Below are 24,601 nucleotides of genomic sequence, written 5' to 3'. Positions count from 1 at the left end.
CATACATGCCAACTTTTCAAATTTCTCCCCCGGGAGGTCCGGGGGAGAAGTCATGTGACAGGGGGTAGGAGGGGGTGTGGTGACGTCATCGCGTCACCATAGCCATGCCCCCCTCTATAAAATGCCGAAATTCACAGCATTGAATAGCGGGGACAGGGCTTAATGATGCGATTAAGCCCCGCCCCCACCATTCAACACCATCAATTTTGACGAATGTGGGAGGTTTGCCTACTCTTTTGGGAGTCCGGGAGGCCTCCCCGAAATTCAGGAGCCTCCCGGGAATTCCGGGAGAGTAGGCAGGTATGCTTAAAACTTAGCTTGTAAAGTATTTATTAGTTGCTAGTAATGTATAATTATTTGTAATTCCTAGAGAGTTGCAATGAAATACTTAAATATGTGCTCTACTGAGGGAGACATTAAGCTATTTTGTACAATTAATTTCTATATCTTTATTACTTGTTGTATATCATTCAGTAAGTGATACCTAATAGTTTATATTAATTCCTTAATAGAATAAGAAGACGACATCATACATAGAAGAGAGAGATTGGGATCATTTAAGCTGACAATAATAATAAGTTAGTGTTATTTTACACCTCTTAATATCACAAGAACATTTATTGAAATTAGTACCCTATTAAATAAATATGACGCCAACGGGGCGTTTATTACATTATGATATTGTTTGAGTGCCCTTTGGAGGGGTCCAGGTTTGATATGAGGCAGGGGTTCTACTAATTCGACTCCCAGGGTTCAAATTGCAGAAACACAGACTGGAGAAGGAATTCAGGTTCAGGTGGAGCCACTATCACGACTTAAAGGTGAGAAACACGTACACTGGTTCTATGTATGTGCTTCATGTGCTTGCTTACAGCTGCCTCATTATGTCAATAACAAGAGATAACATTTTTTCTGCTCGAAAGTTTCTTTATATTAGAAAGATTGCCCTGGAGGTGAGAAAATGAATGATTTAGTTTCATACTGCTAGAACTAGTAAACTACAAGGAAGATCAAGGTCTGCTACTGTTCTGACCTGAGTGAATCAGCAGTGGAAAAAAAGACTTTAAAATAATCTTACCTCTGGTCATTACGATGGCTGCTAGGGCTTTGTGACGTGTGCACACTGAGAAGTTCTCTGTAAGCTCCTGGAATTTCTGTATTACCAGCTGATATATGGAATCTGCAAAGTCCTAGAACACAAACACATATGAATATGAATGGCAGCTCGCTGCTATCTTGAAGTTACAAATAAGAACAATTAAAACAGGGTTAAGAGAAAAGGTGGCTTTGCTAAAAGCAACCAATCAGATGTTTGCTTTCATTTTCTAAATTCCCTTGGAATAAAAGACAAATCCTGATTGGTTGTTATGGTCAGCACTACTTTTTTCCCTTACACGGGTTTTCAAAAATGTACCACATTTTCTATGACATAATCAATAACAAACTTTCCTGAAGACAGTGCTGTTGTAGGCACTGATGTTATTGTATAAACAGTAAGATTACAAAGGACATTGAAGACCTAAAATGTGCCCAAGATTCTGGAAAGACAGACAGTTGAGATTATTGGTTCTCTTCAGCTTGTTGAAGGATTGGATGGCACAACCAGATTTGTCAAGGTTGATGCTCTTCTCTCTCATTTAGTAAGACCCCATACTTTTTCATTACTTGACATAATTAAACTGGTCCTATCATCCCCACATAAAACTTCCCAGGTATCTTCAAACATCATAACCCAATGGCCCACTCAGCATGTTTTCAATACAGAACTGGACTGCTCAAATTATATTTTTAATCCCCTCCCCAAAACGAAGTGGAAGGAGCCATCTTTTTTTCTTTTTTCTTGGATTACAATAAATTAATTATTTAAGGGCATCAGGTAAATACAAGCAAAGTGGAATGCATGCATTAATCCTGCACAGAATACAGTAATACATAGTGAAAAACAACAAAGTAGAACATTGACAGTGAATACAATTTTACAGTCATTTGTAAGGAATAAATGCTGCTTGATGCCTGGTTTTAATTATAAAAATAAGGAAGAGGTGGATAAAAAGGGAAGTAAGAGGAAGAGAGGAGGAAAACTCATGGGCAGTACAGCGTCATTATGATATTAGACGATAGCGAGAGGGCAGTTCAGTAGTTAATCCTACATTACAGTTGTATTCAATTGAATATACTCCATATTCTATAAAAAGAAGAAGAGTTATTTCTCAAAATACTGGTCATACATTCCTTGTCATAGATATATCAGATTTTCTTCAGAAGGGCAGCTGTAGTAGGTGGGACCTGTGATTCCATAGGCTAGTTTTAAGTCACGTGGTATTACTTGTCTGGTAAGTTTATTATGGTGCTTAGATTAGTCAGAGACAGGCAGGGGAAGAAGTACATGCTTGGGCTGAAAGGGGATACCTGTAACTATAAGAGATAGGAAGGCAAAGGTGTTCAAACCCAGTCCTCAAGAGCTACCAACATGTCATGTTTTCAGGACTTCTGTATGTAGAAACAAGTGGGATTACCCAGAAAAATAGATAAACTCACCTGTGTACGATTAAAGAAATCCTGAAAACATGAATTGTTGTTAGCTCTTGAGGACAGAGTTTGAGCACCTCTGCAATAAGGGAATAAACGTCAGATCAGAAACTGTGAATGACCAGACAGGACCACCAGATGTCTAGATAACAACCTGAAGGCCTCTCAAACAGAGAGGGGAGACATAGGGATATATTTTATATATTCTGGTCAGAACTAGATACCAGTGTTGCATGAGTTTATATGCGTTTTCCTTCAGATTAATGCTGGAAGATTTAGCTGCTCATCCATATATCAGACCAGTTATCTCCATCTAAGTCCTGATCAAGGTCTCTCTCCCAAATATTTTCATTGAGGTATTTTAGAGATTCAGTGGAAGAAAGCACAGAGTGATATAAAGAAGATATAAGCCCTTTGGATGTATGACTGCACAGACAATGATGTTGGAAGGAGGTCATAGGTCTAGCAGAGATCCTGGCTGGGAATATTTGAAAAAAATGCCTAATTTGTAGTATTGGTGAAAAACAGAGGTGGGGAGGTTGGAAGTATCTCAAAGCTGCTCAATCGGAAGATGGCAAGAACAACAAATCTAACATCCACCATAGACCAATAAGAAACTGCAGAAGGAGTGAATCCAGGAGGAATATCTGTGTTGTACAAGAGTGACAGAAGAGGAGTATGAGCTAATGCATAAACTTTGTTACATCATGACCAAACAGCAAATCACTGGGTGAGTGTGTGCTTCTGAGGGCCAACTAGAGCTGGCAGATGACATTGCAGATGACATTGAGGAGGGGAGAGAGGCTGATTCAATGGCAAACAAGACCTGGGATGCAGGGGGAGAGTGCCACTGAATGCATTGGGCAAGTTGAGCAGCATAAAAACTATTTTTTAAAATTGGGGACACTACCCACTAGTCTTAAGCACTGGAGTATGCATGCTCTGACCCTTGGTTTCTTGTTATCCCAGTCATCTTTTTTTTTATGCTATTAGAATGCCGCTGAATGTTTCTCACATTTGCATACCCGAGTCACTGGGATTAGGAAGGAAACAATGGTTCTCAGGATGCTAATTGTGGAAAGAGATAAGTTAGGACAAATAACCAAAAAAAGAAACAATGAACAAATATATCTGTAGCCATTTTTGTGTACTAAAAAACTGTAAAGGTTCCTTTATGTAATGTGCATGAGAAAATGATACCCTAAACTGGAGGCCATCGTATCTTCTATTCTGTAATCCATACCAAAGTATGGAGAGGTATGCTCTTAGGATCTGAGAAAGGGCATTTTACAGCATACTCTGCCAGTCTCTGGCGGGTCTAAAATTATAACTGCTCCCTCCCAACAACCCCTGTCTTGGTTATAGTGACAAAAAAGGTGTATCTTCATGATATTATGTATTATTTCATGATTTGGAGATGTCGTTTGGCAAATTGTATTGTGTTCCATGTGGATTGGGAGAGTGGCCTAAAGTTTCCTCATTTTTAAATTGTGAATGTTGGGAGTAAGTGCAACATGTGGAGGGAGAGAGAGAGAAAGAGAGAGAGAGAGAGAGTACTATGAACCATCTCTAAAAATTATGCTCTATTAATTCATTCAACATTTCAATATCACAATACAACCATTTAAATATTTCATGATATAATGTTAACTAATTAAATATTAAGATTTTATTATTACCACATTAAAATATACCAAATTCATTCATTACCAACTTCAATTTGTAAATAACATATGAATTTCAGACAAAGGAAGACATGTAAAAGGCACGCAAAGCTGAAACGGTCAGGAGGGGAGGGGAGCGCTCTATAAAGAACACAATATATTTTCCTCCAGGTCTTTATTATTTCAACATTGCTTTATCTAAATGTTTTACAGAGGGAACAGAGAGAAACTATTTATCAATGGCTGTTTACTGAGTGCCTGGGGCACTTGTATCTGCCAAATGTCTGTGTTGAGTGAATAGTCAGAGCTTGCAGAATGTGGAGGAATACAAATTAATAGCATAGTATCAAAGATAGTCTAAAATTATATGTATGACATAGTTGATCATAAATGTAATGATAGCAGGAGTCAGCTGAGACTACAGCATCTACGTATAAGCAATGAATTGGACATATAATCTCAGGATACCTGAGACAGTAGGTCATAAATGTCAAAAAGGGTCTATGGTAAATGTATAAATTGCCAAAAGCATTTTACATATCTTGAAGTTCACCAGTAATGGAAGGTTTGGTATTTCCCCTCTGAATTAGTCTGAGAATAAATTGTGGTCGGTTCAGGTAAGTATTTGAAGTATAACCATATACATAACTGTACCATGTACAAATATATATAGAAACAATTTTCTAGGTTTTGACATATATATATATATATATATATATATATATATATATATATATATATCTATATCATATGTAGAGAGAGAGAAAGAGAAAGAGAGAGCTAGAGAGAGAGAGAGACTGGTGGTTTCCCTGGGGAGCTGCAGTGCTTGGGAGGAAGCATAGATAGCTGTGGGTGGGTAGACTGGTGCCTACAAGTGGGCAGTGCCTAGTTAGGGATCTTGCTGTAATAGCCAATGTTAGGACTATGGGACTTTGTAAATATTTTGAATATGTTTGGTGTGATTGCTGAAGACACTGCAGAGGCTGTTTTATCCACCCTAGCAAGAAAATGAACAGCAAAGTGGTTCAGCAAAACCTGTGTAAGAAGCGGTTTGTTTGGTTTGCTTTTCACAAGTGGTGTCATCGTGGGATGTGCAAAAGAACAGCTTGTCTTGCTGTCCCCCAAGCCAGCACATCCAGTGTGGTGAGTTATGTAAAACCTCCTTACTGCAAATATATTTGCTGCATATCTGAGAAAATGCAAAGGTGTTGCAATCTTTGAACAGAAAGTTGCATGAAGTTTTTTTTGGAGGGGGGGTGGGGGATTGCAAGTAAAAAAAATGTTTTCTATAAAGATATTTGCAATTGTGAGGAATGCATAGGTGACACAAACCTTAATCACAAAGAAATGTGTAAAACTGTTTACTACAAAAATCTTTGCTGCAAATCATCATCATCATCACCATTTATTTATATAGCGCCACTAATTCGGCAGATGTGAGAATTTATAGGTGATTCAAACCTTAATCCCTAAGCAGATGTAGAAAATTGTAGGGAAGCAAAATTTCACTTTCCTTCACGCCAAAACAGCAATATGGAGGAACTCTTGAGGGCTTTGGTGAATGTGGCCATTAAGCAGCCAGAGCAGCAGGGGCCGTTGCTGGATGTAGCTGCTACGCAACAAGCACAGCAGGCCCCAATGCTGCAGGTTGCAGAAGCCCAGATAGAAAATACAAAGCTCTTGCATGAAGAGCTAGCTCAAGTGAGGCAGGGACATGATGTCTCTGAGGTGTCTGTCTTACAGAAAATGGCCGCCTCAGATGATGTGGAGTCATATCTCTTAGCCTTAGAGAAAGCGCCACAAGACTTAAATGGCCGCCAGGAATCTGGGCGGAAAAACTGGTGCCATATTCGAGCGGTGAAGCTCAGCGTGCTTATGTTGATTTGTCTGATGAAGAGGCTGCGGTTTATCGGCAAGTAAAGGCTGAGATTTTGGCCTGGATAGGTGTGACTGGAGCCGGGAGAGCTCAGTGCTACCATGACTGGTGTTATCTCCTAGGAAAAGTGATTTGCTCACAGCTGGCTGAACTCTCTAAAGTGATAAAGAGTTGGTTGCAGCCAAATACCAATTCACCTGGCCGTCTGATGATTATAAAAAAGGAGGCTGCTCCGACTAATGGATCCAAGTAAAGCCACCCATAAACGTAAAGAAAAAAAAAAGAAAAATATAGGAGCGCTTGTTCTCCGAGATTTACCATCCAAAATTCAGCACATGAATCATATAATATATATTATATAATATATATATAATATATTTATTAAATAACACTATGCAGAACAAACAAGAAAATAGATAAAATAGAATCACCTAATACACTGATTACTAAACGGCAAGCATAAAAATCATAAGGACCAAAGCATTTGTAAGTGTATATTCACAGAAAACAATTCAATGCTGCGCACCTCTGATGAAACCACTAATACGAAGCAGAGAAATACATACGGAATATATAAGCTATTTAAGAACTCATTCAGAGTCTTCTTTGAAACTCTGAATAGATTGGTGAACCGTTCTTCTGCTGTTCATATGACCTGGGTCTCACTGCTAGGACATTAATACTATATATCCGACAATCGATTGGAAGGTAAATACTTTTTTTATGTGACTGTTATATCACTCAGAACTGCCCATCAGAGGGAGCGTTAAAAATTAATTCCTCTGTGGCAAGGACTAAATTTGCTGAATAATAATACCATGGACTGTTTGAAGTACAAACAATCTCTGAAATATATATTGGAAGCTTACAGAGGACATCTTTACCTCCAAATGAAGGATTATTCTATACTTATGTTCTGAATAAGCTCTTTGGAGGTGACTTCTGTCTTGTAGGAGCGTTTACTATGCACCATTATTATTGCTTCCTTCTGGTCTAACAAATTCATAGCGAAGAACCCTTGAGGTTTATGATTCCACACAAGCAGCATTAAATTGTTATGTTATATGTGAATATACATTTACAAATACTCTGGCCCTTATGATTCCTATGTTTGTTGTTTAGAAATCATTTTAGGTAATCCTATTTTATCTATTTTACTTATTTGTTCTGCAGTGATATTTAGTAAATTATTATTTCATATGATTCATGTGCTAAAATTTGGATGATTCATAACAGGTAAACCTGGGAGAAACAAAAACTATATATATATATATATATATATATATATATATATATATATATATATTTTTTTTTTTTTCTATAAATGGGAAAGTGTTTCACTGTAAACTGGGTGTAAACTGTGATTTTGCCCAAAGCAACAAATCAGATTCTTTGTAATTTTTCTAGTTCATTTCAGAAAATTAAATTATACATCTGACTGGTTACTATGGGTTATAACATATATTCTTCACAGTTAGCTTTGGGAAAGTTTTAATATATGCTCCCTCTATTACAACTATAATATTACACATTTTCTAAGTGGTTACAGAAATGCTTGGCATACTTGAACTTTATATACTGACAGAAATACAACATATAAAAGTAATTATAAAGTGAAGGTGCTACATTGGCACCCATGGCTGTTCCCACTGGTGACATATTTTAGTAAAACTAAAAGTAGTTACATAATTATTTATACCACAGAAGCAGTTAATCATTTTTCTGCAGGTTAATCTTAATGTACAAGTTTTGTTTCTATACGTATGTTAAATTGCTATACTGATGTCCCCTGTATTTTAGCAATGTGTTGTGAGTGTAACTATTTTTGTCAGCTCCCCACAAGGGCCTACACAAGTGCATATTTCTAACACAAACACATAGCCAGCAATTAGATACCTAACGTGTGTTGCATTTTGCCAATGGTTTTGTGTTAAATTATATATGTATTTATAACAAAATGTGCTTAGATTTGCATCAATAGCCTTCTGGGTAATACTGGTATTCTACTCTTGTCAAAAATATATTAAATCAATAGATTATACAAAAGAAAGCCTTTTAGTAAACATTTTTTATTCAGCTATGGCCTCTGGGTTTATTGGATAAAATATCTGAAAGGTTAGATTTGCATATCGGTAGGAGCATACACTACAGAAAAGCTACAAAGAAATGTGTTATGTGTTACATTTTGTTATTTGAAAGTATTTATCGTTTTGTTAGTGACATATTTTTATTTACCAATAATATTGTTTTTGTATTACAGTGTAGATTCGATTTGCATCTATTTGTATTTGACTATTTGTATTTGTAAACTAGCAAATAGACCCTGTTGAAAGAGAACCCAAAAACATAATACAGTATTTCAACATTCCACTTAAAAATATATGTTATTTTAAAATTCCCACAAACAATGATACTGGCACTTCAAGATGACGATCACACATAATCGTGATATAATAGCCGTCTGCCCCATTTGTCAGGAAGGCCGACAACTTACATATAAACAAAGAAATTCTCCTTGGCAGTCCCTAGCACTGACCTAACATAGACCATCTATTGCGGTGCACTTTGATTGGTCTTCATAAATTACCTCCACTGAGGGACATTCTTAAAAGAAACTAATGTAATTTTGAAACAATATGTAAAACAATATAACTGTTTGGTGCTAGGAATTTTTTTTCTACTGATTTGAATAAGAATGATCTCACTTATTACACTAGGTAGTGTTTATATTTCTTGTATAATTACACATGGGGCCTGAATCATGTTCGGACTTAAGTCCATTTTTATGTGCCAGAGCAAGGCTTACACTTACAACTGCCTACATCTTAAATGGCAAAACAGGGGTGGAAAGGGGCAGACTAACGTAGCCCAGGTACAGTACGGGCGTTCCCACGCAGATGCAGTTTATTTCAATCCTGTAGTTGTCATAAGTGCGCTTATTTTCAGACGTAAGTTTTGTACCCGCTCCATTGCAGGTGTAACTGATAAATTATAGTGATAACCAAACACCAAATTGCCTGTCACAATCTTATGGGATGATTGCCAATTCACTTGCACACCTGACACCACTTCTCTCATCAAACAACATTATAAGATCATGGCAGGTGGACATTATAAGATCATGGCAGGTGGACATTATAAGATCACGGCATTGTGCAATTTAGTTTCATAGAGACGTGCATTCCCTGTTAAAGACGTATGTGAAACTTTCACAAATGTATCTCAGCAGCAACAAAACAAATTTTATTTTAATTAAAAAGCATTACATATGTTAGCATGTGCGGATGTTTTCAGTTGTCTTTCTGACCCTTTCTGAAAGCATTTGCATACATTAGCATTGCTATATTGTTTTTTTAAATGTATATATACGTAGTTGCAAACTTTAGCATTGCTATTTTATTTTTTAAACTGTTATGCTCCTTTATATATAGTTGCATTCATTAGCATTGTAATATATTTTTAGAAATGCAAATATGTAGTTGCATACATTAGCAAAGCTGTTTTGTGTCTAATTGTAATATTTATTTCAAGACTCTCTCTAACATTACACGCTTTATTATACTGAAATGCAAATAATTCTTTTTTTCCAGGAGCAGAACTAACATCCCCCTTTCTGATCCTCAATACAGATAAAAAACAAACAAAAAATGCAAACATATATCAATTTAATTATTTAATAATTTGTTTTATATGCAATTTGTTATTTATAGTTTTTTTCTGCATCGTTGATAAAAAGATACGTAGTTGAAAAAAAACCTCTGTGTGTTTTATTTTTGCTAAGCAAATGTGTAATAAAATTAGAAATATTTTGTTAGTGAAGGATGTGGGGGTTAGCAGGAAACAGGGCAGGTGGGTGAGTTAATGCAATGAAAGGGTTAATATGATGTAATGGTCAGGAAACATCAGTGTTTAGGAGTGATAAGGTCAATTAGGGTAATTAAGGAGTATTCAGAACTAGGAGTAAATAGGCATGCAGTGAAAAAAGTGCAATTGCTCCAAAATCAATTAGAAGTCCCAAAAAACTAAACCACACAATTAATCTTACGTGCGATTCGTCTTGTAAGAAAGTCACTAGTTTTAGATTTGGAGCGTTGGTTCACAGCTTTATGGATGAAACCAGCCCATTTGGAAAAGATCCTGGGCATTGTTTAAAAATACATTTACTAATTTCTACTTATTTAGGTGAGTTGACAATTTCATACTAGTTATCCATTACAGGGATTACTATGTTTTTTTTGATTTTTTTTAGCACATCTACAAAGAAGTTTTGACTTTTCAAGATTTCACTGACCACATCTGGAATCAAAAGTTGACTTTCACTGAACTATACACATTTATCACTTTTGAGTAGATATTTTGAAAGACGCATTTCACCTATTAATTAGGTGAGTGAATTACGGAATACACAATCATTGTTTATGTTGAACTAACTACACTTTATTTTTTTATATTTTGGGGGAGGGGTGTTTCTTCTGTGGTGACTTTTCTACAAATTATTTAAAAAATAAAGAATGCACACCTAGCTTTGCAAAAAAACAAACCAACTGCTGTTACCCGTAGCAACCAATCACTTTGTATTTGTCATTTTTCTAGTGCAAGTTACCAAATGCAAGCAATGTCTGATTGGTTGCTAATGATCACATGGATAATAACACCTTTTTTCCACAATTTCCCATGCACTAGTTTTCATCATGTCCCCCAACAGGCAGTGATTCAGTGAAGGTTCATCTGTCTCTACTAATGCAGACAATGTTTTGCATTTATGGCTGAATGAATTCCATCCATATCAATATACTTTGGTCGACACTGCATCTGGCAACCAATAACCAAATGGGCGTTTTCCTACTGAACTCTAACCCACAAGCCTTTGCCTACAGGGATATATATATATATATATACGATTGGCTGCAGTTCTGAATAATTCAACATAATGATGCAGTGTATTCAGTTCACAACATTGTAACCGCTCTAGGACAAGCCTGAGGTGTCAAGCTCTTGTACTAGAAAAGATATTAATGGCACAAATGGGTTTTCTTTAACTACAGAAAAGCTCTATAAAGTGACCTGTACTGGGGGGATTGGCTGATGGTGAAAAATATTACATGTTACAAATATCCTTTAACAATATTATTCAGCCTATTTTAGAATAAAAAGGACTCATTGTTTTCTGGCATTCTGCTAAAAGGTTTCAAGTGAAAATGGAATGGTCAACAGTTACATCCATAAACATTATTTCAAAGTTGTCAAGATCGATGCTAATGAAAAGCAATTGCCTGTATGAGGTCCTTTACATATGTAAACATCACAGACACTGAGTGATGTTGTTGACTTTGTATATAGACTCATTGCGCTGCTAATGGTTGACGCTTGCTTTCCTGGGGTGTTGAGTCTAATGAGCAAGAGGTGTCCACTAGGAACCCTTGAAGAAGGTAACATATTCACTGCAAGTCACCCACAGGTCATACCCCTCTAAGTTAACCCGACTAGGCAGCAGTGGACAGCACACAAATACAATTAGTGTATGGCAAGATACAAACATAAGAACAGGACAGAGGTCCATATGTTCAGCAAATGTTCAAGTTCAGAATACAAGCCAAGGTCGGGTGTTACGAGCAGACGGAAGCGTGCACCGTGCATTGCTACGCACTGTAAGCTGCTTTTAGTACGTCAGTTTTTATTGTGTCAATCTTTTTCTATTTAATTACTTGAAGTGCACCTAGAAATGCTCTTCTCCACCAATTGCAACATGGAGGCCCATGTGGTCCCATTAAAAGTACAGAATGAGGCCTGAAGACATCCATGATCAATTAGTGTTAAAATGCGGTTCTTTTGCAGAGTGAAAATTACTGTCTTAACCTCCACACAGCAAGGATCTCTCCACCCATTTATATCCTACCGAATGAAATTTTGCTGCTGCAAAACTAGGCACACTCAGTATCTAGTCGCACATGTGCAAAGCAGAGGCCCAAAGAGTAAGGACACTGGACCAGGTATTGCTGCTCATCATATTACACTAGGCACACTTGTCTACTATCCTGGGATGTCCAAGAGAGCAGGCCATCCTGCGTCATCCTGCCTGCTTCCTAGTGAAGTGGGCAGGATGACACAATTCACTGCAAATTCCTTCATTTTGGCCCTGTCCTAGTGCTGTGATGATGCCAAAATGATGTCACAAAGTGTTACACCCCTGACCCATCAGCCCCTACCCCCCATCCTTGGGTTTTCTTTTCCCATCTTGGAACACTTGGATAAAGAGTCATGTGATAAAAGTAGACATAAACTTGTGTGAGCGGTGTAGGTTGGATAATGGACTCTCTAAAACCACTGTTCCCAGTATGCAATGCCAGTTATTAAGCTACAAGGTTATGTTACCTTCTAACACTGGAAATAGTGAAGGAGAAACACTTAAAGTGAACTCACTACCTACACACAATGGAAGCAGCCATTTTGTGGGCTGAACCAATATACTGGTGCCTATGTATCAGTGATGCCACTAATTCCTAGTAAAAGTTAAGGCCAAATATTATACGTAAGTGCCCATTTCAGACACAAACATAATCTGAAACAGTTTTTTGGGTACAAATTAGCATAAAACAAAGCTTAATGTGATTGGTCCTCCTGCTCACACTCCTGTCCCCTCCACCCCCATTTAAATGCAGTGATCTCTATTTATTTGCCAGTTCTGTATTACATCAGATCCCCTGACTATGGCTAAGGGGAGCGGACACCTTAGGAAAAATTATTCCTAAGTGCATATACCCAAATGTCCTGATTTAGGTGGGACTGTCCCGATTTTTAAGGACTCTACCACCGTTCTGACAGTCTGCACCTTTGTCCTGACTCCCGGGACAAAAATAGGGATGTCCTCGCTCACTATGGTGAGCAGGGATATCAACATGGTGAGCGGAAGCTGTGTATACCTGCCACTGGTACCCTGGGCAATTCAAAAGTTTTTGGGGGCGGGAAGGCAGGATTGGCTTTGCGTTTCTGTAGTTCGAGGAACATGCCCCTGCTCAAGTTCTCCTGCTTACCTCCAGGACAATGTTGGAAGGTATGTTGGTGCTAATGCAACTTTAAATAATTAAAGACGAATTAATAAAGTACCAATGACCCCTTACTGTCATGAGTTATTTAAGACATAAATGAGGCTGTAGCAAACAGTATGGTTACCCAAATAAGTTAGTAGGCAGAAATTGGAGGTAGTATTTTTACTTTTGCTGCCTTGGTCTCACAAATTAATGTATTTTAGGATACAAGTTGGTGAGGTTAGTTCTTTGCTTTATTTAAAGTAAAACACTATATAGATATAAAATCACAACAATAAAAACAACAAATAACATATATGTCTGCATCTTCATCACATGGTTCCCTCTTCATCATATTGTGCCCCCTTCATTACACTGTGTCACTTCATCACACTGTGCCCCCTTCATCATACTGTGCCCCTTATCACACTGCTGCTGAATATTTCACTCTGTGCCCCATCACATTGTGTATTCCTATCACATTGTGCCCCCTATTCACACTGTTCCCTCCTATCACACTGCTGCCTATTTTCACACTGTTCCCCCTTCATCACAAAATGCTTTGTTTACCTTCTATTCTTCTGTCAAAGTTCCCCCTTATCACACTGTTCCTCCTTCATCAAACTGCTGCCCCTTCATCACATTGCTGCCCCTTCATCACATTGCTGCCCCTTTATCACATTGCTGCCCCTTTATCAGATTGTGCCCCTTATCACACTGCTGCCCCCATTTTCACACTGCGCCCCTAATCACACTGCTGCCCCTTGTTACACTGTCCCCCCTCATCACAAATTTCTTTGTTTACCTTCTATTCTTTTGTCTTCTTTTCTGTCAGCTGCTCCTCTCATCGCAGCTCCTCACTGACAGTGTCGGAATGTGATGATGACATCACACCCAACAGTCAGTGATGAGGAGGGAGGAGGAAGGGGGAAGGAGGGAGCAGGACAGTGCTTCTTATCGCACTGAAGGCGACAGTGTGCTAGGGAGGCCATTGCCCAAATCGACCCTCCCAGATCTGCTCCTGTGTGCTCAATAACCACCTCTGCAAAGTAAAAGCATGACTTGATTTGCAGATAGGTGGACCGTGCAAAAGCGTGCACTTGATATCGAAGTACAAATTCCTACCTCTTTATTACTTCCACCCATTCAATAAAATAAACTTCACTTTTTCCCCTCGAATAATGCTTGACTTAGGTTAAGCATGTGATTGTGGGACACTGGCACTTTCTCTATTTCAGGTGACAATTGTGTGTGTGAATGCATACCTCCCGAATCATGGATCTCAAAAGGGAGGTGCTTCTGCAGAAATAGCTGCAGTTTCACACAAAAAGTGCATGATTCGTGTAATTTGGGCGGGGCTTAGGTGGGTCCGGGGCGGGTATATCTGGATTGGGGGTGGGGCTTATTCTGTCCCAATTCTCCATATCTCAGTTTTGGAAGGTATGAGAATGAAGCACTTCAATGCATATACTGAGCAGACAAATAGGTGCATTTATGCATAAATGATGTGCTCCACCACAATATGTTTCCAGTTTGGTGTGTAAATACCGCCTTAAACAAATACTAGATCCTATAGAATTTTTTTCGTTTTTAATAAGATAAATGTATTTTGATTTATACAGCAAGAATCATAAACTGGATTGCATACAGCATATTGAATAGCATGATAATCTATTAATTATATATAACAAATCCTGGTTTGAATTAAATGTATATGGGCTTAAAATCTCCAAGAAGCATTATACAGAGACGTTTTCTTCTGGATGGTAAGGACACAATTTAAGTAGTCATTACAAACATATTGGATTTCTTTTTTTTATTCTTGTCAGGGTTCATGCTGTCTTTTAGCCTAATAGTTGTGGATTTCCCGCTGAAGCAATGCTAATGGCCTGATACTTGATTTGTAGGGCATATGGCAATCTGCTTTTCATACTATTCAAGTGTTGGGTCTCTCCTCAGGTTTCAAATGATCTGGCAAGACTTTGTGATGAGCAGAACTTCTTAGAAAACTTGTTTTCGCCCAAGGAATTCAGACCTTCTGCTTCTTTGACCAAGGCAATAAAATACACCCATTTTACAGCTGTTATAGGAATGCGGTAATCAAATTATGATTTTAATGGACCATTTAATATAACTAACGTTTGCAATTTATAAGAAAGAAACTTTATAGTTTTGATTATATTTTAGATTTTGCTAAAATGTTCCTCCCAACTCAACTTGATGGACTATAGCTATAATATCCCTAAGGAGGGCAGGCTGGGGCAAAAGCTCTTTAATCAAAATTTTGCATTTTTATAAAAGAAAACCTGAATGATTCAATTCTTATTAATTCTATACAGCATGAAAAATATACACTTGATATCAGGTACCATTTAATGAGGCAGCTGCAGATTTAAGTTTAGGCTATTATTACACAGGTTTTTAAAACACTGTGTTTTTCTACCCAGAAAACCATTGCATTCTCCCATAGTTATGAACTAGCTTTAAATGGGAAACGCTGGTTCCCTGTCACTTCAGTTCTTCATAGCACTCAATGGAGTGGTTTTTTTCAGCTTCAGTGCTCTGCAAAGATCCTTCCATGGGGAACTGTGTTTCCTACTGAGAGGTAGATGTTGTTTCCAGAGTTTAATTTTTTTTTGTTCTTCTGGCTAAATAAACCGAACATTCGAAACACTAAGATTTAAACCTGTCTATTTTGCGCTAAAACTATTTTTTTTAAGTAATTTTCAAGGAGTTTTTGGAAGCAGTTGTGATATTTTAAAGAGATTTTTCTTATCCTTCTTTCCACTTTCTTTGCTTAGTCATTAAGAAGTTGTTCAACATACACTGTCCAAGTTTAGAATGTGGGCAACATAACTTAGTCACAAACTTGGATCAAATAACTATCCCATCACTAGTGCTGTATGCTAGAGTTGTTGAAGTAAGCTTTTATTTACCAAAATGTGACTTTTAAAAACTAACAATCAAAGTTTACAGAATTGTAAATTGGCCTTTTTATTGTGTTCATGATGTTTTTTGAATATTGGACGACCTTTTTTCTTATGTCTGTTGTTCTCCATTTATTATAATAATACACTAAGGGGTTATTATTAATTACAAACATGTAAATACCAAGGGTTTTTAAATAAATATCCTTAAACCTCATATCAACCGATGTTTGACATATAGTTGTTGTTAGTTCTTTTAATCAACATACAAAGCTCACTGTAGGCTTCCCCAGTGTACTGGCTTCCCTGTATTAAGTGCAAAAAATAATATATATATATATATATATATATATATATATATATATATATATAGCGGTTGGAGAGGACAGGTATATGGTGGTATACCACACCGCCACTTCTCTTGCTGAGAGGTGCTCAAACCCAGTACTCACGATCTGCCAACAGGTCATGTTTTCAGGATTTCTGTCTGTAGATCTGGTGGGATAATTACTCCTCTTACCCAGGAAATATATTAACTCACCTGTGCATGATTAAAGAGATACTGTTGGCAGCTCCTGAGCTAAATTTCCATTTGACCACTATATATAAACTTTGGTTATGCGCATACCCCATCATTTGTCTATTTTGCACATACACATTACTGGTTTGAATGTTTGGCCAAGCCTTGAAAGTAATTTCCAGATAGTTGCTGTGGGTTTTACAGTCGCACATTCATGTTTTTTGGGTTACATAAAACTGACACTGATTAAAAATAAATATCCCTCAATTACTTATTTAAGCATTTGCAATATATGGCAATAGCACTAGCCTACATAACTGTGCCTTAACCTACCCTTATTGGCATCCTGAAGAACGGCTCTATGTTAAACACCTGTGATTAACATTTTTTTGCATTGCGTGTAAAACTCAATGCCCTTACATTGTTGTACATTTCTGTATATTTATTAGAAGGAGAGTGAAGAAGCAGTTTCTATTTTATATTTATATTTTCCCACATCTTTAAAATGTTACATTTATACTTTGCTTTGTACAATAATTAAAATGATATATTCTCTACTATTTGGGTGTTTGGAGTGAGTGCCTCTTGGGGCATAGTGTTTGGCGTATTAAACACTTTTATTCCAATTCACACAATGCTTCTAAAAAATGGCTAATTGTCTTTAAATGAATTAAGCGATGTTTTGTCTAAATTCTTATACAATTAATGTTTACCTTCATTGGACACAGGGGAGGGTTGGCAAAATTTAGCCCAGGGTGCAAGACTCAAGTTAGCATCCTATTTTAAAGGGAAAATAATGCAGGTGGTCCATCGACCCAGCCCAAGATATCCCACTATGGGACTGGCACAGATGCCCCCCTGCCCCCAGCCCAGCCTGCCCCTGATTGGAAGGTGTAGCACAGCATTTCAGCGAGACAGGGATCCTGTATGGTTGACTCGTATTTTAACTGTAAGTATAAATAACTGTTTTTATTGGCTGTGAATAAGCTGATTCTTCACCACAGTGCATTTTATTTTTTATATGGCAAATGGATCTCTATATAGAGCTTTAAGTGTTCCATCCACTAGTACAATTGGATCTCTTTGTGGATGAATGTTGTCAATCATCACTATATTGAGGCTATGAGAGACGCTGGAGGAGCACAGAGGACAATTGGGAGAGAATATTCATACAGGTGACATAGGAGTTCTTATAATATATATATATATATATACATAAAAATTGTAAGTTTAGGCGATGATGGGTCCAATTTTTTTGCCAAATTTATGTCCGCTATGGGGCCCAGCATACACTGTTCCACCGCTACATGGCATCCCCTTAGTGTGGACGATGGTTCCACATTTCACTATACACCTAGAGTACAGGCAATTATTAAGTTGATGTTCCGTTACAGTTTATGGGCCTGATTCATTAAGGAAAGTAAGGCAAAAAAAAATGAGCAACTTTGCACCTTGGCAAAACCATGTTGCAGTGGAGGGGGAGCTAAATTTAAAATGTGGGGACAGATTTACAGTTGGGGTAGGTCATTTCCTAGATTAAATTTCAGTGTAATAATAAAACTATCAAGTATTGGTGTGCTACATGAAAAAGCAGCCAGTATTTAACTTATTTGCAAAATAATAAACTAATATGCACCCCTTGTATTGCAACATGGTTTTGTCCAGGAGAAAACTTACTCATTATTTTGCCCTACTCTCCTTGAATAAATCAGACCCTATATGTATAGCAAAATACACTTTCAAGATAAGTATAATTATACTCTTCATTTTAGTAAGTGAGATGAGTGTGTAATAAAATTGTATTGAGAAAACATAGACATAAACCCTTCTAGTAGTAAAGTGTGAATTATAGTCATATTTCTCCAGGCTGATACACAAAATCTACAGGATTTCCTCCAAGCAGTCAGCTGTACCAATGAGGATTTATGAGGACGGTGAGGAAGGAAAATGATAACTGATGAGAAGGGGTCAGATATTTGGAAAGCTGCAGCAAACTCATCTATCTGAACTAATAATTCTGTTTGAATGAAAATTACATTACAAGGTCATCATCTAAACCAGGATTAGGAAACCTGCTGCTCTACAGCTGTTCTGGAACTATGAATGCATTATCTGCCAGATAACTGTCAGGGCATGCTGGAACTTGTAGTTCCACAGTACTAGCCACATGTCATCTCCCTCTGATGTGGAGCAATTCATACATTCCAGACTTTATAAAATTGAGACAAAGAACTTTATTTATCAAAAGAAGATGAGATCAAAGATTTTCTCTTACTACATATCACAGCGATAGAACGTCTTCTCTTGCTGCTATTTACCATTTTAATGTATTTAGTTTGTGAGATGCTCAACTCTCTGGTTATCCTGGCTGGTAGCAGTAAGAGGACTGTTACTTCGTCCACTAGTCTTTGGTCCATGTGCACATGCGTGAGAATTCTTTATGTATGCCACCGCCAGAGGCGAACGCAGGATTTAGAAGGGGGGGTTTCCACCCCCCGGCAAAAAAAAAATAGCAGCTCCATTTCAGCGAGTCTGAATTCTACAGCAGCCACGGCGCTGTCAAGAAGCATCCGCGGCAGTGCTCTATTATACTACAATACAGCACTGCCGCGGACGCTCCTTTGACAGCGCCGCGGCTGCTGTGGAGTACCGTTGGTTCCCGGAGGGGAGGGGTTTCTGGGGAACCAGAAACCCCCCCTGCGTGCGCCACTGACCGCTGGCACCATCGTGAGACAGTGATAGTGATAGGACAGTGGGAGTACAAGCACTGCCCATGGTAAATAGGATTCCTGGTGGTCCATGGCGTAGGACATTTTTGCAAGAGTTAGGGCTCCCTTTCTCCCTTTGTTAAATAGATCCCAAAAATCCTGCAGCAATGCAATATATAGGAAGAACAGATTTAACTACTGTGGAGATGTTTCATGCTATCCTTGAAAAGCTTGGTGAATTGTGCATATTAACACCTAGTAATGGGTTCTCAGGTTTGTGGTACCACTTACAACTTCCTAGAGGGAAGAGATAATTAGAGGGTTCACTTTCACTTTGCTTTTTGTAAGTACACATTGAAATCACATAGAAATAAACTATTGTGCACTCTATATATTTGTACTTATTATTATGAATGGGAACTTCCCTGATGAAAAGTAAAGCACTCTGCAGCGCCGTGATGAACAAAATGAGCAACCATTAACATTTACAGAATAGCTACATCTAGTGGCTAGATGGGTTGACCTTATTTTACATAAATAACAATTCACTACTGATTAAAGATTACTAAGGTGTACCTGAATTTCTACAAACCGCCTTAATATCCATGGGACAGTCCAAATAACAAGCAGGCAAGTTGGAGTAGCTTATCAGAAAAGGCATAGCTTCACGGAACATGGGCGTGGTCTTGGTGAATAGGCCATGGTCCAAGCATGGCCTTTGTAGTGTCTATTTTTCTTTTGCATTATGTCTTTTTAGGAAGTATTTCAAACAATAAATCATGCTGGTATAAACAGTATAAACAATATAAACAATGTAAAACAAAAGGAAGTGTTAGAGAGGGGTGGGCAATTTAGGCTAGGGTTTAATAAGGGGGATCTATTTTTTATTTTCTAGTACCTGTGACCAACGTACAATGGAGATGAACTAGTATTATTGGCATATCTAAGGCTCCCATCAACCCATGTGACCTAACGATTGCCCATATCATGCTACACTTCAACCCATACTAACTGTTAGGCTCCAGATAAAGTAAACTTTTTATTGGACACTATTCCTTGTTATCTCAATAATTTCAGTTAACCAGGAGTTTAAATTATAGGTAAATAACTACTGTGATTTAAAGGTTCTTGGTGGAAAAAAGTAAACAGTCCTGGAAAAGCTGTGACCCGTGCCTTAGTAAAGTCCCTTCTTCATAGTGAATTGATAGGTGACATTCTCATGTATATTGTTTCAATTCACAAAATGGCTGCTTCCACTGTGTATTGGCAGTAGGTGTATTGTAAAGCTACATTCCTTCATCCATTACACTGCAGTCACCAGTATCTATGATTTATGTCAAAAAAGGTCAAAATACATATTTTATATTGTGTTGAAATTATTTTTTGTTCTATTCTGTATTTTATTTATTTTATGAGAGAATGGAATGCTGTCAGCCCTTGCACATCTGCCACAGTTGCCTACTGACCCTACTTTTCAGGGACAGTGCCAGGCTTTAAAGGTTGGTCCATGGGAATGCCCCTGATTTCATGACCAACAAACTGCACAATAAATGTATTATTGTTTTGAATGTTATCCTTACATTCAGTGAACAGAACATGATTAATTATAGTGCTTGAAGGCTCAGCAGCAGAATGTCCCAGTCGACATGAACAATGTCACATGAGAACATTCTGTGATAGGATAGGCTACATGGCGTGAGGCCAGGTGGAGGTATTGTCATTTGCATATTATGCAGTGTAACATCTATCTGAGGAAATTTGGAGGCAAAAGACAGGAATAAAGGAGGGAAGCTGTAAGTATTGTTCAAATACCGTATATGAACAAAATGTAAAGAATATTATCGTTGTCACTCTCTGTGAAGAGTGCCCTAACATGGCCAACTTAGTGACAATTATTATCTTAGATGTCTGAGGTCGAGAAAGATAAGGATGTATATTACAGTTGTTTATACAAATATACATAAAATCATGCATTATAAAAAAAATATTAATAGTTTCATGATCATAATGGTGACACAACCTAAATGGCAGGTAACCCATTCATTGTGTTCATTCTCAATAAAAGTATTGGATGTAGAGTTTAAAGCAAAATTCCACCTTCAAAAATATTGTCTCCAGGTACATGTAGATCTCATATAGATACAATCGTATCCAATGCACAGTGTCCTAAGGCAACAAAAATAAACAAATCTGGTTTCAGGATAAAAAAAATGGAAGAATCAGCGATGGGCAACCTGATACTCTTCAAAGGGCGGCACTTGTGGCCCTCTAACCTTCAAAAGGGCCACACATTACCCTTAATCTCAGTTACAAGTTAAAACAATGCATGTGATACACCAATCTGTAATAACATACCTGCAGGCATTTTAATGTAAAATAAACAAGTGGCACAAGCTATAACAAACAATTCAATGCTGCTTCTGGGGGACCAGATTTTTCACTTCTTTATGAACGTTAAGTATAAGACTGGAACAATTCTGCAGAGGATTCCATCTGGCAGTCTGTTGCAGTTGTTATTTCTATTGTGCCCCATGATAGAGAAAGTCTTTGGAACCAAATATAAATGACAACTTTGCAGCATGCTGTTACCTAGGGCTGCCTAAAAAATCCCTATCTTCTTTTAATAGAGGAGGAATCACTGCGTTATCCTGCGGAGGAAGGAGGGAGACCATAAGGTACAGAGTGCACGTCCCTCCTTCTTTGATCTCAGATGTGCTTCTGGCACTGTGTGACCTTCCTGTGTTGTGTGGAGGGGGCTCTGTGATGTGGAAGTTTTCTACTCCAGGCAAAGAACAAGATCAAGTTAAGTCTTATTCTCTGTCTTATGACCTGCTGAGCATCAACTGCTGCCCCAACTGTAATTTAATAAGAGCCAGAGCCGCGGGTTAAGCTCAGTGGGGCGTAATGCAAAGAATAAGAGCTGGGGCAGATGGGCCATAAAGCCGAGAAAAGACCCGACAGTGTATAAAACAGGAAAGAGATGGGGGCTGCAGGGAAAGGCTCAGAGAGCCACATGTGGCCCTAGGGCCACCTGTCGCCCATCTCTGTGTTAGATAGTGTTTATTTTAAAAGTAATAATTAGAAAACACTAGTGTCGGCCCACTTTTTCATCGGACAGCCAAAAAACAATAGTTTATAAAAAAAATTATATTATATTATATTGTTCCACATTAATTTACTGTACAACAATATCATTTTAATAATAATTTTGTAATATTCTCATTTAGTTAATTTATTTTGTCAACTAAACTAGAACATTACTTGCTAGAATAACATTTATATCACACTGTTCAGGCATTCCAAGACCGACCTATACAGCACGGAGGTCTGTCCACTACTTTCCGATTAAACTAAAAGTAATTTATTTTTTGTTTGTACTTAGCTATTACTGGCTAAGCCCTCACCACAGATATATATCTCCATTTCTCGCTGCTTTTCCATCTCTTGTCAATTTTTTTTCTTTTTTTGCAGGAGCAAAACAGAAAGTAGAAAATATACTAATCTCAGCATCAACCTTGGATGATGTAGCCGTGTGCAAAAGTTTTTTTTTTCTTTTTCTGAAGCGATAAAAATCTTGCCTATAACCATGTCCAACCTTTTCAGCAGCAAGTCCAGATGGCTTTGCAGCCTGTATAACAGACTTTACCCACTGAAGCCTTTCTAAGTGGCAGCGTATCTTTGTCTCTCAGTTGTGGTAACTGCACAAAGAAAGTGGCACTGAAAATCGCTTGCATTAAATGTCCTCAGGAGTAAACAGAAAGGAAAAAAAAAAGGCAAATTATACCTGTTGGACTGATGCTTTTCACAACATAAAAGGCATTAAAGAGATTCCTGCAAACACAGGCCTCTTGGAGTTTTAGTTTACAGAACAGTCATGGCATTAGGATAGATTTTTAGAAAGTTAGACATTATTTTTCAGATTGCCGCATGGTAAGTCGATGTGCTCTGCAAAATTGCTAGAGCAGTAATTTCTGCATACTATCAGGAATCCATTGTCCTCCTGGTCTAAAACGTTTATGTAGTTCAAATTCTCCCTGTAGAGCTGAAATATCCCCTGTAAAATGGATTTTTTAGGCTACAACAGAAACAAGGACAAAAGGCAGATCTCTCTACACTTAATACAAATTTTCAGAAATGTTTTTCTTAACACTGATCAGGGTGAGAACTTCCCCATCCCTCAGTATGCCTGAGGCAGTGGGCAACATCTACGAAAACACTTGCATGATGCATATGGAGGACTTTCACCCTGACTAAGTTAGGCAGATATGTTTATTAACAGTTTGGGGCAGTCTTTCTGCTTTGCAATTCCAGATTTCCTCTTTATGACCTGTTTTTTCTGGAAAACCGGAAAAAAACAGGGGGGAAAATCCCTGTAAGTGGAAACGCTGTGGAAAAACAGGGTGGAAAAAAACTGTATATAGAAACCCTGCATTGGTGTAACACACATAGCAGTCCCCAGGATAGAAGAAATAGAAACCTAAATGAACATATATGTAACAGTGCAATTTAGTGTCTAACATCCATTTGCTATGAACTTATTTATCATCGCTACTCCTCTCCTTATAAGGACACATTCAAATTAATTAAACAATGTCTTGACCTTGATCAATTAGTTGTAGCTGTAGGTTTGTTGATGACCCAGCTGTAGTGAATAGAGACTTAAATTGTTGCCATTAGTTTCTTCCGTTTGAAGAGCAGCTTGATCAGTTAGAGCAGCTCCTTCAGATGTCACCTCAGATAGAAAAGGGCTACTTTGTTCATCTACTAAAGTGGATAGAAAATGTCTCCAGTTCCTGACAAGTTCTCCTCTGTTAGTTTGGATGTTATATGATCTGGGTATATAATTTGAGACATACATAGGCAGGAGGAGGTGGTAACTCCTTTGTAGCATTGCATCTATTGTAGAGGTACTTTGATTTGTCAGCTCACAAGAAGTTGTGCTGGGCAGTAGCACATAGTTGTGAGTGGTGTTGCCCTGTAGATCCTTGTTCTGCAGGATCTACTAACCTATAAATCCTTGTTTTGCTTCTTAGTTGTCTGTACATCCGGTGGCAAACATGGGGACTTGTGGCTATGTTTGATGGCAGGTGAGTGCTCATGTGGTTGTGGATCGATGAAGGGATGCAGAGCTAGCATAATTGCTATTCTTTTGGTTAATGAGTTGATATGATGGTAAGATATTACAAATAATGATAGCTTCCAAGTAGCAGTACTAAAGGGGACTGAAGAGAGGGTTGAAGCTAAGGCTGGTGTGTGCAATGTGAGTGTGGTTACCCATGGATGTGAGATGACATGGCTTTGTTTTATAGGTGTATGTTCCATCAAGGTATGATATCTGGCGGCTCCTACATC

The 24,601-nt window shown here is 37.9% G+C and overlaps 1 protein-coding gene across 3 annotated transcripts in view; it reads right to left on the bottom strand.

Moving 5' to 3' along the window:
* ADARB2 (adenosine deaminase RNA specific B2 (inactive)) overlaps positions 1-24,601 on the bottom strand; it is a 501,356-nt gene that overhangs the window by 83,411 nt on the left and 393,344 nt on the right. For all 3 annotated transcript variants that reach the window (XM_075212079.1, XM_075212076.1, XM_075212077.1), the window contains one exon: positions 1,079-1,190. In XM_075212079.1, coding sequence (XP_075068180.1) covers positions 1,079-1,190 — 112 coding nt within the window. The remainder of the gene's footprint in view (positions 1-1,078; positions 1,191-24,601) is intronic.

The sequence above is a fragment of the Mixophyes fleayi genome, chromosome 5, assembly GCF_038048845.1.
Source record: "Mixophyes fleayi isolate aMixFle1 chromosome 5, aMixFle1.hap1, whole genome shotgun sequence".
NCBI lineage: Eukaryota > Metazoa > Chordata > Amphibia > Anura > Limnodynastidae > Mixophyes > Mixophyes fleayi.
The sequence above is the reverse complement of the archived record's forward strand: the minus strand, read 5'-3'. Positions and strand labels throughout refer to the sequence as shown.